General features: G+C 55.7%; 1 protein-coding gene across 1 annotated transcript; it reads right to left on the bottom strand.

Moving 5' to 3' along the window:
• Positions 1-1,276: 1,276 nt before the first annotated feature.
• Positions 1,277-3,638, bottom strand: LOC100191512 (acyltransferase). Its single transcript, NM_001136944.1, has 2 exons — positions 2,835-3,638; positions 1,277-2,385 (listed from the first exon to the last, which is right to left on the bottom strand). Exons 1-2 carry the CDS (start codon positions 3,282-3,284, stop codon positions 1,501-1,503), a joined length of 1,335 nt encoding a protein of 444 aa, NP_001130416.1. The 5' UTR covers positions 3,285-3,638; the 3' UTR covers positions 1,277-1,500.
• Positions 3,639-13,622: the final 9,984 nt, after the last annotated feature.

Below are 13,622 nucleotides of genomic sequence, written 5' to 3'. Positions count from 1 at the left end.
AGTAGAAGGGGTCTGGCTACCAAGCTGGTCCCACACAACATGTAACCCCCTCTCCCTTAGATTATAAATGGGAGAGGGGCCCCTTAAGAGGGGACATCTGATCCTAGCTCAGGACAAAGTCTTTTTCGACTTTGAAGCAATACAACCTGCAACCAAGAGAACATAGAATATTATGCTCCAATGATCCAAATCTTTCTCAATCTACTATCCCTCGTGCATCATATACTCTCACATTGGGTTCTCTACCGTTAACCTAGAGTACACCAAGTCCCCTTGGAGATCATGAACTCACGGTGATTTGCTAACCCCCCGCCGAACCTAAAAAAGGTACATCATGTACACTCACTAAGGCTGGTGGCAATGGGGGCTAGAGTAGAGGCGAGAGTGGACATCCCATAGCAGGTGATGGGCAGGAGACGAGCGAGAGGGTGGGAGCGGGCGATGGCCGCGTCGCCCGGCGACAGTGTGCCTATCGCCTCGCTCTAGCCCGCATTGGAGAGCAGATGGGGTGGTAGAGAAGTGAGATACGGGCGATAGAGGGGTGATCCGTTGGAATGGGTGCGGGCGGGTGAGAGTGAATTGGCGGCCTCTGATTGGTCCATGCCAGCCACGTCAGTGCCACGTGTACTAGCCGTTGGTGATTGTTTGGAGTCCAAAAAATTCAAAAAACAAACAAAAAAACATAAATTTCATTTTCAGTCCATTTATAAATACTCTCACTTAGTTGAAGCTCATTTCACACACTATTTCATCTCATGGAATTTTGTTTTCTAATTACTATGTAATTTTATTCTAAGTATCATGTAATACATAATTTTTAATTCAATAAAAAAATGTGTTGCGTAATTTTTAGATGTCCGAATAAATCAGCATGAAATAGCTATTGTGAAATAAAAAAGATGAGTTGGCTACGGGTTGAGACTGTAGCATGTTGTACTTTGTCTCTGTATACTAAAGTAGCAGAGACGAGAATAGAGTTGAGAGCTGACGTGACATGGGCGGAGAGATGGTGCATGGAACCAGCCTAAGGGCCCACCGTCAAACGTTATAACAAACAGCAAACACGAGGCATGTGCGGTGCAAGCATACACTCAGAAAATACTCCATGGTTGCACGTAGATTCTAAATTCTTGCATTGGTTGATTGGTTCGATTCCATGGTATGGTACAAGTGGAAGTACATGCATAACAATATAATGAGTACATTACTGCATTACTACAACGAGTGATGACATATATAGGGACCATGCTCGATCACTCGTGAGCTTGCACAAACTAATCGAAGTCTGGTCCATCCTTATTCAGCTCCAGTCCAGCAAATACAGTGTAATCCAACACGCACGCCTAGCTCGTACAATTAATCAAGGAACAAAGCAAAACACTAGTATAATAATAATATAGCAAGCAGGAACGTACACAATACTTACTACTAAAATAAAGCACGATCAACGAACTGGATGGGTGGACAGTGGACACTGACACGACGATCGACGACTCGGGCTTAGGCTGCCGCCTGGCGCAGGAAGAAGTCGTCGTCCTTCTCCAGCCTCTGCATGGGCTCCGGCTGCAGCGCCAGCTCGACGTCGATGCCGCCGTCACCGCCGCGGCCGGGGTACAGGTACACCATGCCGTCGAACTTGTTGTTCCCGCCGCTGCGGACGCGCTCGGGCCGTCCGAAGCCGAAGTCGACGTCGTAGACCCTGAAGCGCGGCGAGCTGCCGACGGCCACGCAGTTGGGGCCGGCGTCGCTGTAGTGGAACAGCTTGGGCGCCGCCTCGTACTCCTCCAGCCTCCTGGTGACCGCGGCGGCGTCGTGCTCGTCGATGGCCTTCTGCAGCAGGCCCGCGGGCAGCTCGGGGGGCCCGCCCAGGAGCATCCCCGCGGGCACGCCCGTGAACACCGCCTGGATGAGGTTGCCGAAGTAGGCCGGCGGGAGGGGCGGGTCGAGGCGGGCGCGGCAGTCGGCGAAGACGGCGAAGGCGGTGATGTCGGCGGGGCCGAGGCCCCGGGCGCGGGAGACGGCGCGCCAGATGTGCGCCCCCAGGGACTGGAACGTTGAGAAGGGCTTTGCGCCCGGCGGCAGCGCCGCGTTGGCCGCGGCCTTGATGCGCGCCACGGTGGGCTCCGGGAACGAGAAGACGCGGGCCACCAGCGCCTTCTTCGGCCCGTTCGGGTCCGTCTTCTCGTGGGCCTCGGCGGACGCCGGCAGCTCCAGCCGCACGCGCACGGAGCGGGACAGGGACCGGTCGTGGATGGGCTGCAGCGACAGGGGTACGCCGCGGCAGAGCTCGGCCCAGGAGGACATGAAGTGCCACGTGGAGGTGCCGTCCAGCACCGCGTGGTTGAAGGCGCACCCCACCGCCAGACCGTCCTTGAGCTTTGTGAACTGCATGCATGCAAACGCATCGCTGTAAAAACAAGATGACTTATGTTGCCTGGCCAATGGTTTATGTGCACTGTACAGGCAGCCGCTGTTGGGGTACTTGGTACCAGCAATGCATTACTTCCATCTGCCAGTATACAGTGGGTAGGTTGACATTCAAGACTCATTTACTGTGGAGATTAATGTGGATCGGAGCAAGATGATGTATGCATTGTCTAAAATCGTAAATTTGTTTTTTTTAAAAAAAATACTATGTTTTTAAAGTTTATCCTGTTTGCTGTGTTAACATGACATCATGAAGAATGTAAGGGATTTGTACGTTTCGATTTTGAACAAGGCGTCACGCAACTGATAATTAATGGGAATGGCGTGTCAAGTTTATCCTGTTTGCATGCTGTGATCCATAGCGCGACCGAAAGATCTCGGAAATACTACAATACAACGGCACTCACTTGGACGGCGAGAAGCGGGCGGCGGAGGCCCTCGAGGTTCATGACGCCGGTGTAGGGCACGAGGTGCTGCAAGACCTTCTCCGCCTCGTCGCTGCAGTCCCCTCCGGCGAGGTCGTCGACGGCGACGCCCTGGGCCTCGGCCTCGAAGACCTCGGCGCCCTCGTCGCCCTCGACTGCCAGCGCGCCGCCGTCGTCCTGGCGGATGCGGCCGGCGAGCGGGTAGAAGACGCGGAGCGCGTCGGCGAGCGCGGCCGTCATGCGCGCCACGGCGTCCGGGAAGTCGGGGGCGGCGCGGTACAGGAGCAGCTTCTGGTTGTAGTAGAAGGTGATGTAGGGGAGGTCGAAGGTGGCGAGCGTGCAGCGGTTCTTGGCCGGCGCCACGGTGCGGGCGCCGGTCACGGTCACGGTCACCGCCGCCGCCTCGTCGGCGCTGCCGTTCTCCACGGCCATTGCTGCTGCTGCTGCTGGGGCTTGTTCCTGGCTAACAGTACTAAGTGTGAGGAGTCTGTGAGGTGAGGTCGAAGCGAGGTGGATGGGTGAGTGATATAGGGAAGCCAGGAGGAGGAGGTGGGTGGATCAGGCATTTAATGGTGGATCTTCTCAGCGGTGGCCGGAGAGGCGACGGGCAGGATCGAGCACCGCACAACGGCACGACACGAGAGGGACAGGCAGAGGCCTGACCATATAGTGAGGGAAGAAAAAGAAGAAATCAGGAGGAAAAAATGGCGACCGGGCAACGAAGACGACAGCGCGATGGAATTGAATTGGAGCCTTGGAGGTGGAGAAAAGCGATGGAGGTGGTAGATGGTTCGGTTGGGAGGACCCGGATCGGAGGAGGTGCACATTTATGGCCTGCCGCGCGGCCTTCATGGTTACCACGCGACGCGATCGACACTAGGATGAAAACGGGACGGATACAGCCGGATATAGGGTCATCCCGTATCCTACCCTAATATATTTCTCTCGGATACGGGACCGAATACGGGTAGTTAAGATTCGGGACGGATACAGGACGGGACCGGGTAATAATCCGGACGGGTAAGAAACGGATAACGGATACTACTCGGGTAGGTACCGGATAATTGTCGGGTAGTTCATCCGATGATATTAATTGTCCAACCATCCATAAGTTAAGCAATACATAATCATGTATATGATACATCAGATGTAAGAAAGGAAACCGGTAAAATTGACATCATGCAGTTCAAAGTTGCTTATCACAAGAACATTGTAGAACCAACACCGCAATATTTAAAATTCATAAAATATTCTAGTTCTAAAAATTTGCAAATAAGTTACAAAAACTAATAAACATTTTATATGAAGATAACTCAAGTCCTCGTATGAAAATGATAAAGTGAAGTACTGATTATATTGAAACTTGGATACTTACACTAATTTCACATGTAACTCATACAAATAAGTGAAAGGAAAGAAATGTGGGCATCTTATAGATCTTATGATCCAAACATTTTTTATGGTTACATATGGACATACGTTGTATCTCCGTAAAATTTCACAATTTTTTGAGGCTATTTATGTATTATTAATTTCTTGTCATAGAAAATCATCAAAATACAATTAAATCATTAAAATATTGTTTAAACAAAAACATGATGTATTACAAAGTCATAGATCTCTTCAAGCTCTACAATTTTCATATAAACTTTATCTTCATCCGATTTCATATGTAAAAGTTATGATTTTATAACTATATTATGCAGAAAAAGAAAAAACGGGTACCCGAATTCCGGGTACCCGTATCCGACCCGGGATTTTCGGGTACTGACCGGGTATTAGTGATTCCGTATCCTACCCGTATCCGAGGTTCAATATCCGGGTAATACCCGTATCCGTCCCGACAAACAAAATACCTGTATCCGTATCCGAAATTACGTCCCGTTTTGGTACCCGTATCCGATACCCGTTCCGGGTACCCGTCCCGTTTTCATCCCTAATCGACACACGAGTCTGCTCTGCACTGCCGCTCTTTTTTTCTTCGATTCGAATCAGCCGGCCGCCCCGGCCGGCCCGTATTTTTTTCATGCCACACCTCACATACCAAACCAGCTCACAGGACACAGCTGGTTTGGTACTCTGGTAATTCTTCCTCCCGAAAGGGACCACCACCCGTATTTTTCCATTATAGCCTTTTCTTTAAAAAAAAGCTCTAGGAGTTCTGAAGAAACTAATTTCGACTAGATCATGGAGTCGATCGATACTGTAAACGATAAAAGCGAGGTTACACGTCTCGACACTACAGAACATAACACAAGGTATCACGACCTATCCGGCGTGAGCGCTAACATGACAGAATCTCGACATCAAGATCCATGCTAACAAGGTCGGCGCGATCGATTTTAACATTATTGAGGTCCCCATCCACTACAGAAGACACAGTCATTTTCGATGGCCAGAAGCCGCCAAAAATAATATCTTTGCCGCCGAAAATAAGCTATTTTCGGTGGTTTCTGACCGCCAGAAAAAATCAACCGAAAATAAGCGTTTATTTTCGGCGGCCAGCGACCAGCCGCCGAAAATAGCTTATTTTCGGCGGTCGACAGGCTAGCCGCCGAAAATAAGGGGTTATTTTCGACGGCTAGGCTGCGGCGCCGAAAACAGTAACCACCGAAAACAGCAGCCGCTTATTTTCGGCGACCTCAGTTGGCCGCCGAAAATTAACATTTTCAGAGATTTTTTTTGAAAAATGCAAAAAACAACAACAATTTCATCAACAGTATAATCACAATACAATGACAGAAACGAATAGTTTACATATCGGGGTCCATTACAGTTCACAAATAGTCCACAAACGGTTCACCACATCAGAGTTCACAAATACAACATCACAGTTCACAAATAGTCCATTACAACATAATGACTCCCTCTAAAAGCGAATAACTCAAACCATCAACATAATCTCATTGTAACAATTGTTCGAGAAAAAAAAATACTTGGACTTAATGGCCATGAGCCGAGTCACAAAAGCGAGTATACTCACATATGTGTTCATGCAATGGCTCTTTAGAGTCTTTTAGTAGTTTAAAAAATCTGGAAACCTCTCGTGTGACAGGATCCTCGGAGCTTAGGTTTAATTCTGGACGTAGCGAATCTAGCATCTCATGCATCGCATCATCGCCAGCCCAATTATTGTTCTCCTCATCTTCTACATTCCGGTTGCGTACTACCTCACCATTGATGTTCCCACACCTCAAATTTCGGGCATAAATCCAAACTGACAAAGATCTAGGCTAACTCTTTCCTTATTAAGAAATATACTATTTTTGTGCCGCCTACAAGGGCATCTGACAGTGCTGGTTAATGACAAGGAGAATACGTGGTCCACAAAACCTTTGGTCTTGGCTACTCAATCATCAGAATGACGTCCATTCCTACTCCAACCATTGTACATCTATGTACGATCTTCAGTCATGCCTGAGACTGTTAAACCGAACCATGTCGTGAAAACATTATTTAACTTCGTCAAGGGTATCGGTCCTACATGTATAGGCAATGATAGGTTCTAAACCCACATCAAACTAGTAGGACCCAAAAAAGTTTCGGTAGCATAACCTCGCTGCCACAAAACAATATAAGAAATGAACCACATATACCACATATATTGCTGTCGGTGTTTCGACCCGGGGGGTCCCTGGACCGACGAGTAAATTGTCGCCGCGTGCCCCAGCCCAGATGGGTCGGCACGAGACGGAGCGCGAAGGGGGGAACCGGAGGGAGACAGGCGTAAAGGGGAAACCCGCGGCCTTCGTGTTTGTCCCGCGCCCAGGTCGGGTGCGCTTGCAGTAGGGGGTTACAAGCGTCCGCGTGGGAGAGAGCGAGAGGCTTATGCCCCGCGCGGCCAACCTTCTCGTACGAGTGCCCTAGACCTTCCTTTTATAGGAGTAAGGAGAGGGCCCAGGTGTACAATAGGAGATGTAGCAAGGTGCTAACGTGTCTAGCAGAGAGGAGATAGTGCCCTAAGTACATGCCGTCGTGGCAGCCGGAGAGGTTTTGGCACCCTGTTCATGTGATGTCGTGGCCATCGGAGGAGCGCTGGAGCCTTGCGGAAGGACAGCTGTCGGGGCTGTCGAGTCCTTGCTGACGTCTCCTTGCTTCCGTAAGGGGCTGAGAGCCGCCGTCGTCACGGAGCACGCGGGGCGCCATCATTACTTGTTTACCGGGGCGAGCTAGATGGGACGCCGGTCTTGTTCCCCGTAGCCTGAGCTAGCTAGGGGTAGGGTAATGATAGCCCCCCTTGTGACGTGGTCGGTCCGAGCCCTGGGTCGGGCGAGGCGGAGGCTCCTCCGAGGTTGAGGTCGAGTCTGTCTTCCGGGGCCGAGGCCGAGTCCGAGCCCTGGGTCGGGCGAGGCGGAGTTCGTCGTCTTCCGGGGCCGAGGCCGAGTCTGAGCCCTGGGGTCGGGCGAGGCGGAGTTCGTCGTCTTCCGGGGCCGAGGTCGAGTCTGAGCGCTGGGGTCGGGCGAGGCGGAGTTCATCGTCTTCCGGGGCCGAGGCCGAGTCCGAGCACTGGGGTCGGGCGAGGCGGAGTTCGTCGTCTTCCGGGGCCGAGCCCGAGTCCGAGCCCTAGGGTCGGGCGAGGCGGAGTTCGTCGTCTTCCGGGGCCGAGCCCGAGTCCGAGCCCTAGGGTCAGGCGAGGCGGAGCTTCCTATGGCGCCCGAGGCCGGACTTGGCCGCTGTCAGCCTCACTCTATCGAGTGGCACAGCAGTCGGAGCGACGCGGGCGACACTGTCTTCTTGTCAGGCTGGTCAGTGGAGCGGCGAAGTGACTGTGGTCACTTCGGCTCAGTCGACTGAAGGGCATGCGTCAGGATAAGGTGTCAGGCCACCTTTGCATTAAATGCTCCTGCGATACGGTCGGTTGGCGCGGCGATCTAGTCAAGGTTGCTTCTCGGCAAAGACTGGGCCTCGGGCGAGCCGAAGGTGTGTCCGTTGCTTGAGGGGGCCCTCGGGCGAGACATGAATCCTCCGGGGTCGGCTGCCCTTGCCCGAGGCTGGGCTCGGGCGAGGCGAGATCGTGTCCCTTGAGTGGACCGAGCCTTGACTTAATCGCACCCATCAGGCCTTTGCAGCTTTGTGCTGATGGGGGTTACCAGCTGAGATTAGGAGTCTTGGGGGTACCCCTAATTATGGTCCCCGACAGTAGCCCCCGAGCCTCAAAGGGAGTGTTAATACTCGCTTGGAGGCTTTTGTCGCACTTTTTTGCAAGGGGACCGGCCTTTCTCGGTTGCGTTTCGTTCCGATGGGTGCGCGCGAGCGCACCCGCCGGGTGTAGCCCCCGAGGCCTCAGAGGAGTGGTTTGACTCCTTCGAGGTCTTAATGTGTTTCGCGATGCTTCGGCCGGTCTGGTTGTTCCCTCATGCGAACTGGCCGTAGCCCGGGTGCACAGTCGAGTCCCAAGTTCTCGGGCTGGTATGTTGACGCTGTCAACGGTTTGGCCGGAGCCGGGTTTGCGAGAGCAGCCCCCGAGCCTCCGCACAGAGCGAGAGGACGGTCAAGGATAGACTCGACTTTTTTACATACGCCCCTGCGTCGCCTTTCCGCAAGGAGGGGGGGGAAGCGCCATGTTGCCCTTGGAGGGCGCCAAACATGGTGTCTCCAGTGAGCTGCTAACGGGTAATCCGAGTGGACGTCCGTGCCCCATTTGTTAGGGGTCGGCTAGTGGCCCGGAGGCGCGCTCCAAAAGTACCTGCGGGTGATTTGCCGGACCCGGTCCCCTTTTGACGGGGTCCGAGGGCTCGATGCCTCCCTCTGATGGGATTCCGTTACAAAATAGTTCCCGTTGGTCTCGGAAATGTCCTAGGGTACCTCGGGAGCGTAGCCCGAGCCTTGGTTATGTATCGAACGTACCCAGGGTCATCCCTCGCTCTGCGTCTGAGGCGGCTGTCGAACCCTTCGGGGGCCAGCCTACGAACCCCTGATCAGTAATGGGCGCGGAGCCCGAGTGGCCCGAGGCGGCCGTTGAACCCTTTCGAGGGGCCGACCTTCGAACTTCTGACCAGTAGTGGGCGCGGAGCCCGAGTGCTCTGAGGCGGCTGTTGAACCCTTCCGAGGGGCCAGCCTTCGAACCTCTGATCGATAGGGGGGCTCGGGGCCCGTTTCCTTCGTGGAGAAGGATCCCTTTCGGGGTATCCTCTTTCCCGGTCCCTGTTGTAAGAGAGAGAAAGAGGAAGAGGAAAATGATACGAAATCGAATGACGTGGCGCACCTTTTTTGACGCGGTCATTATGGCGGAAATGAAGCGTCGCCTGCTTCTCCTGCCAAAGGTGTCGCCTGTCCTGCCGCAGAGTTAATGTGACGGGACGAGTGGTTCGCGGGGCAGCCGTTGCGCGTGCGCGAGCCGTTCGAGGAACGGAACACGGGCGCGTCGTCTTCACGCCGTGGGAGAGGGTTCTCTCGCTGTCCCAGGAGGGGACGTGAGCTTGGTTGACGACTTGACCGCTGCTTCCGCCCGCCTGCCACTGCCATTACTGCCGGCCCATTTCTGACCGTATCGACCGTCGCGCCTTCTCCCACGGCCGACTGGCCCGTGACCGATGTGCCTGGTTGGCACTGTTGGGTCATGCGCAGGGTTGCCTCGAGTCGCGGTACTGGTTCCGCAGTTGAGGAAGCACGGTAGTGGCGCGAGTGGCGGTGCAGTTTCTTGCACGTAGCAACCGGCGCGCCGGTTACATGATGTATGGGCCTGGGCCTCCATGCTGGACGCGTCGAAGTCGAAAGGGTGCGCCCCCTTGGTGCGGTTGCATGCCGCATGCATGGCGGTCCGCCCTTTCACCCGCTGGTCTGGGCGAAAGTGGAGGAATGCTCGTAACCGCTGGGCAGTTGCGCGCACCGCGTGCGGCGGTTTGGCTTCTTCTGCCCTGGGCCAGCTTGCATGCCGCGTGGGACCCAGCCCCTGTGTCATAGGAGGAGAACCTTGGAGCGTGTTGGAGAAGACTCAGCCCGCGATGGCTGAGGACGCAAGTGGGGAGAGTTGCCTTTAAAAGGAGGGTGACCCCCTTGAAAGGCAACCATGTCTTCGCGCTCCCCTTATGCATTGCGTGTTTCCACCTTCCGTGCCCACGGATGGGGAACACTCGCAGTTCTTCCGCCTTGTCGTTGGAGGAACGCAACTTCGCGGAAGTTGGTACCTTTCAGCCATCGTTCGGCTTCAAGGATTTCCATCAGGCAGCCCGGCCGCATCCCCTCGCCGGTGGTCACCCAAGACGGTGACCACCAGTTCGGTGGTGGGGAGAAGCGAGCCGGGCTGCGATTTTGGTCCCGCCCTCAGCTTCAAGGATCTTCATCATCCTGGCTAGGGCGGAGGTCAGGCTGAGCCGGAGCTCTACCTCCCGCGCGGGTTCGTGGGTCACCTTCTCCCTCAGCATTCAAGGGAGAGGGCGCTCACCGGCCTAGCGGGAGGGTCGGACTTCGACAACGCGGGGCTGGTCGGCGGCGAGCGTCATCAGCTTCAGCGCGTTGGGCTCGCTGGCTCAGCTAGCTCTGGCTCGGCTCCCGGTGCCCCCTCCCGCCGCAAGAGCGGTTGTCGCGCCGCGCGCACCGGAGGACCGCCCAAGACGTCGCGCGCTGTTAGGGCGGCGTTCGTGTTCTGGGGCTGTCCTGCCTTTGCTCCGGTATGGTGCCTCTGCGCGGAGGCCGATGCTCCGCTCGTTTGGGAGGATCCGAGTGGGGATCTACCGGTGGGCAGATGGCTTCCGTCGTCGGCGCTGAGGTGGTGGCGGCTGAAGAAGTCCTCGTCGCCGACGGGATCACCGCCACCAATCACGCTCCGGGCCTCCGGCTCTTTAGCTTTGATAGCTTGTCCTCGCCCCTCGAGTGGGGACGTGGGCGAGGGCATTGTTGCAGCGGCGTTCGCCCTGAGGCCATCGCCGCTGCAGTTTGGCCACCTAGAGCGGAGGTCGTTGTCGCTACTGCCGGAGCGGGCGGCGGCGAGCCATCCGTCGGCCTTGTCGCCCCGTGGGTCCTCCAATGTGGGGGGGGGGGGGGGTTGTTCGTACCCGCGGAGGCGGAACCGGAGTTCCGTTTGTAATGGCACCTTGAGTGTCGGTGTCTTGTTCATTGTGGCTGTCGGGGCCTGAACATGTGTGTATTTTCGGCACGGAGCCGTGTTTTTTCCTCATTCCGAGCACTAGGACTCGCCTGTCGGCTAACTGAACCGCTTAACTAAGTGTGAGTTGCCTCGTGCGAAGGTGACGAGTGAGGTATCCGTATCCCGGAGGCGTATGAGTCCCTCGGCTCGGTCGGCCTTGCCGCCCGAGGCCTCTCTTACTTAGTTAAGGGAACCCTCGGCCGCTCTTCGATGAGCCGAAGCCGGAGGCAACAGTGTTAGCATGGACAGCGACAGAGTTGGCTCGAAAAGAAGACTTCGTCGGCCGGAGCCTGGCCGAGCCGTCCACTGGCGGGATCGACGCCGGAGTCGAGTTGTCGAGGCCACGAGCCGGGCTGGTGTCCTCAGGGAACAGCTGGCTGAGGCTTCGGGGCGGTCGGCCGAGCCGTCTGCTCGGGCCGGATTCCTGGAGAAGACCCTGGCGGCGATGGCCCGGGCGCGGTGCTGATGTCGTCCTTCGGAGCAAGGATCCTCCGACCGCGTTGCCGTCCGATGCTTGGTCGGACTTCGCCGAAGGTGTAGTTGACGCCGAGGGTGCTGCTGCTCCCCCTCCGTCAAGGTCCGAGCCTGCAGGATCGGTTTATCTTGTAGTGTGCGTATGTTTTCTGCGGCCGCCGAGGCCCAAACATACTGTCGTCGTGTTGTAAAGTTGTGTTTCTTTTCCTCATGTTTCGAGTATCTGGACTCATTTGTCGGTAACAGAATTGTTTGTCCGAGCGAGAGTTACTTTTCACGGAAGGTGATGAGTGAGGTATCCGTATCCCGGAGGCATAGGAATCCCTTGGCTCGGTCGGCCTTGCCGCTTACGTGTACTCTTACTCGTCCGTAGGATTCTGCTATCGATATAGTTGAGAAGGCCCGAAAAATCGTTTCGGCGGAAGAGTTTTCGAGCGTGAAGACTTGTTCGGTCCGCGAAATCACTTATCCGAGCGTGAGTTACTTATCGCAGAAGGTGATGAGTGAGGTATCCGTATCCCGGAGGCGTAGGAGTCCCTCGGCTCGGTCAGCCTTGGCTGCTTACGTGTACTCCGTCGTTTTCAGGATCCCACTTTCGAAGTAATCGAAAAGCACGAAAGACGTTCTGGCAGAAAAGATCTTTTCTGAGGAAAATTTTGACGCAGAGGGGGTTCCCCCCTTCTAGCCCCCGAGGAAGGGTCGGGCTTTGCCGAGGCAAGGCTGACCCTTCCTTGATGGTCAGACTTTGTGTGTGAACGAGGTGTACGAATGACTTGAAAGCATCTTAAGGGTAGAAGCGACGTAGCTGTCGGATGTTCCAAGCGTTGCTGTAGACCTTGCCTTGACTGTTGGCCAGCTTGTACATCCCGGGCTTCAGAACCTTGGCGATGACGAACGGCCCTTCCCAGGGAGGCGTGAGCTTGTGCCGGCCTCGGGCGTCTTTTCGCAGCCGAAGCACCAAGTCGCCCACCTAGAGGTCTCGGGACCGAACCCCTCGGGCGTGGTAGCGTCGCAGGGACTGCTGATACCGTGCCGAGTGTAGTAAGGCCATGTCCCGAGCCTCTTCCAGCTGGTCTAGTGAGTCTTCTCGGTTTGTTCGATTGCTTTGTTCGTCGTAGGCCCTCGTCCTCGGGGAACCGTATTCTAAGTCTGTGGGCAAGATGGCCTTGGCCCCATAGACTAGAAAGAACGGTGTGAAGCCCGTGGCTCGGCTCGGCGTTGTCCTCAGACTCCAGACCACCGAGGGGAGCTCCTTCATCCATCGCTTGCCGAACTTGTTGAGGTCGTTGTAGATCCGTGGCTTGAGTCCTTGCAGAATCATGCCGTTGGCACGCTCTACTTGCCCATTCGTCATGGGGTGGGCCACGGCGGCCCAGTCCACCCGGATGTGGTGATCCTCGCAGAAGTCCAGGAACTTTCTGCCGGTGAACTGGGTGCCGTTGTCGGTGATGATGGAGTTCGGGACCCCAAAGCGATGGATAATGTTGGTGAAGAATGCCACCGCCTGTTCGGACCTGATGCTGTGTAGGGGTCAGACCTCGTTCCACTTGGAGAATTTGTCGATGGCGACCAGAAGGTGCGTGTAGCCCCTGGGTGCCTTCTGCAAGGGACCGATGAGGTCCAGGCCCCACACAGCAAATGGCCAGGTGATGGGTATTGTCTGCAGAGCCTGAGCGGGCAGGTGGGTCTGCCTTGCGTAATATTGACACCCTTGGCAGGTGCGGGCAATTCTAGTGGCGTCGGCCACCACGGTCGGCCAGTTGAAACCCTGTCGGAAGGCATTCCCAACAAGGGCTCGGGGCGCTGCGTGATGACCGCAAGCCCCCGAGTGTATTTCTTGTAAGAGCTCCTGGCCTTCGGCGATGGATATGCATCGCTGGAGGGTGCCTGAGGGGCTGCGGTGGTAGAGCTCCTTCCCGTCTCCCAGCAAGACGAACGACTTGGCGCGCCGCGCCAATCGCCGAGCTTCGGCTCGGTCGAGGGGTAGCTCTCCTCGGTGGAGATACTGCAGGTACGGGGTCTGCTAGTTTCGATTAGGCATGACCTCGCTCCGCTCTTCCTCGACGCGCAGTGCCTCACCCTCGAGGGCCGAGGGTGCCTCGGGCTGGGCCGAGGCCTTCTCGGGCTCGGGCGTGTCGTCGGTCTTGACTGAGGGTTGATGTAGGTCTCGGGAGAAGACGTCCGGGGGAACCGTTGTTCGCCCCGAGGCT

Source organism: Zea mays, chromosome 1, assembly GCF_902167145.1.
Source record: "Zea mays cultivar B73 chromosome 1, Zm-B73-REFERENCE-NAM-5.0, whole genome shotgun sequence".
Classification (NCBI taxonomy): domain Eukaryota; kingdom Viridiplantae; phylum Streptophyta; class Magnoliopsida; order Poales; family Poaceae; genus Zea; species Zea mays.
The sequence above is the reverse complement of the archived record's forward strand: the minus strand, read 5'-3'. Positions and strand labels throughout refer to the sequence as shown.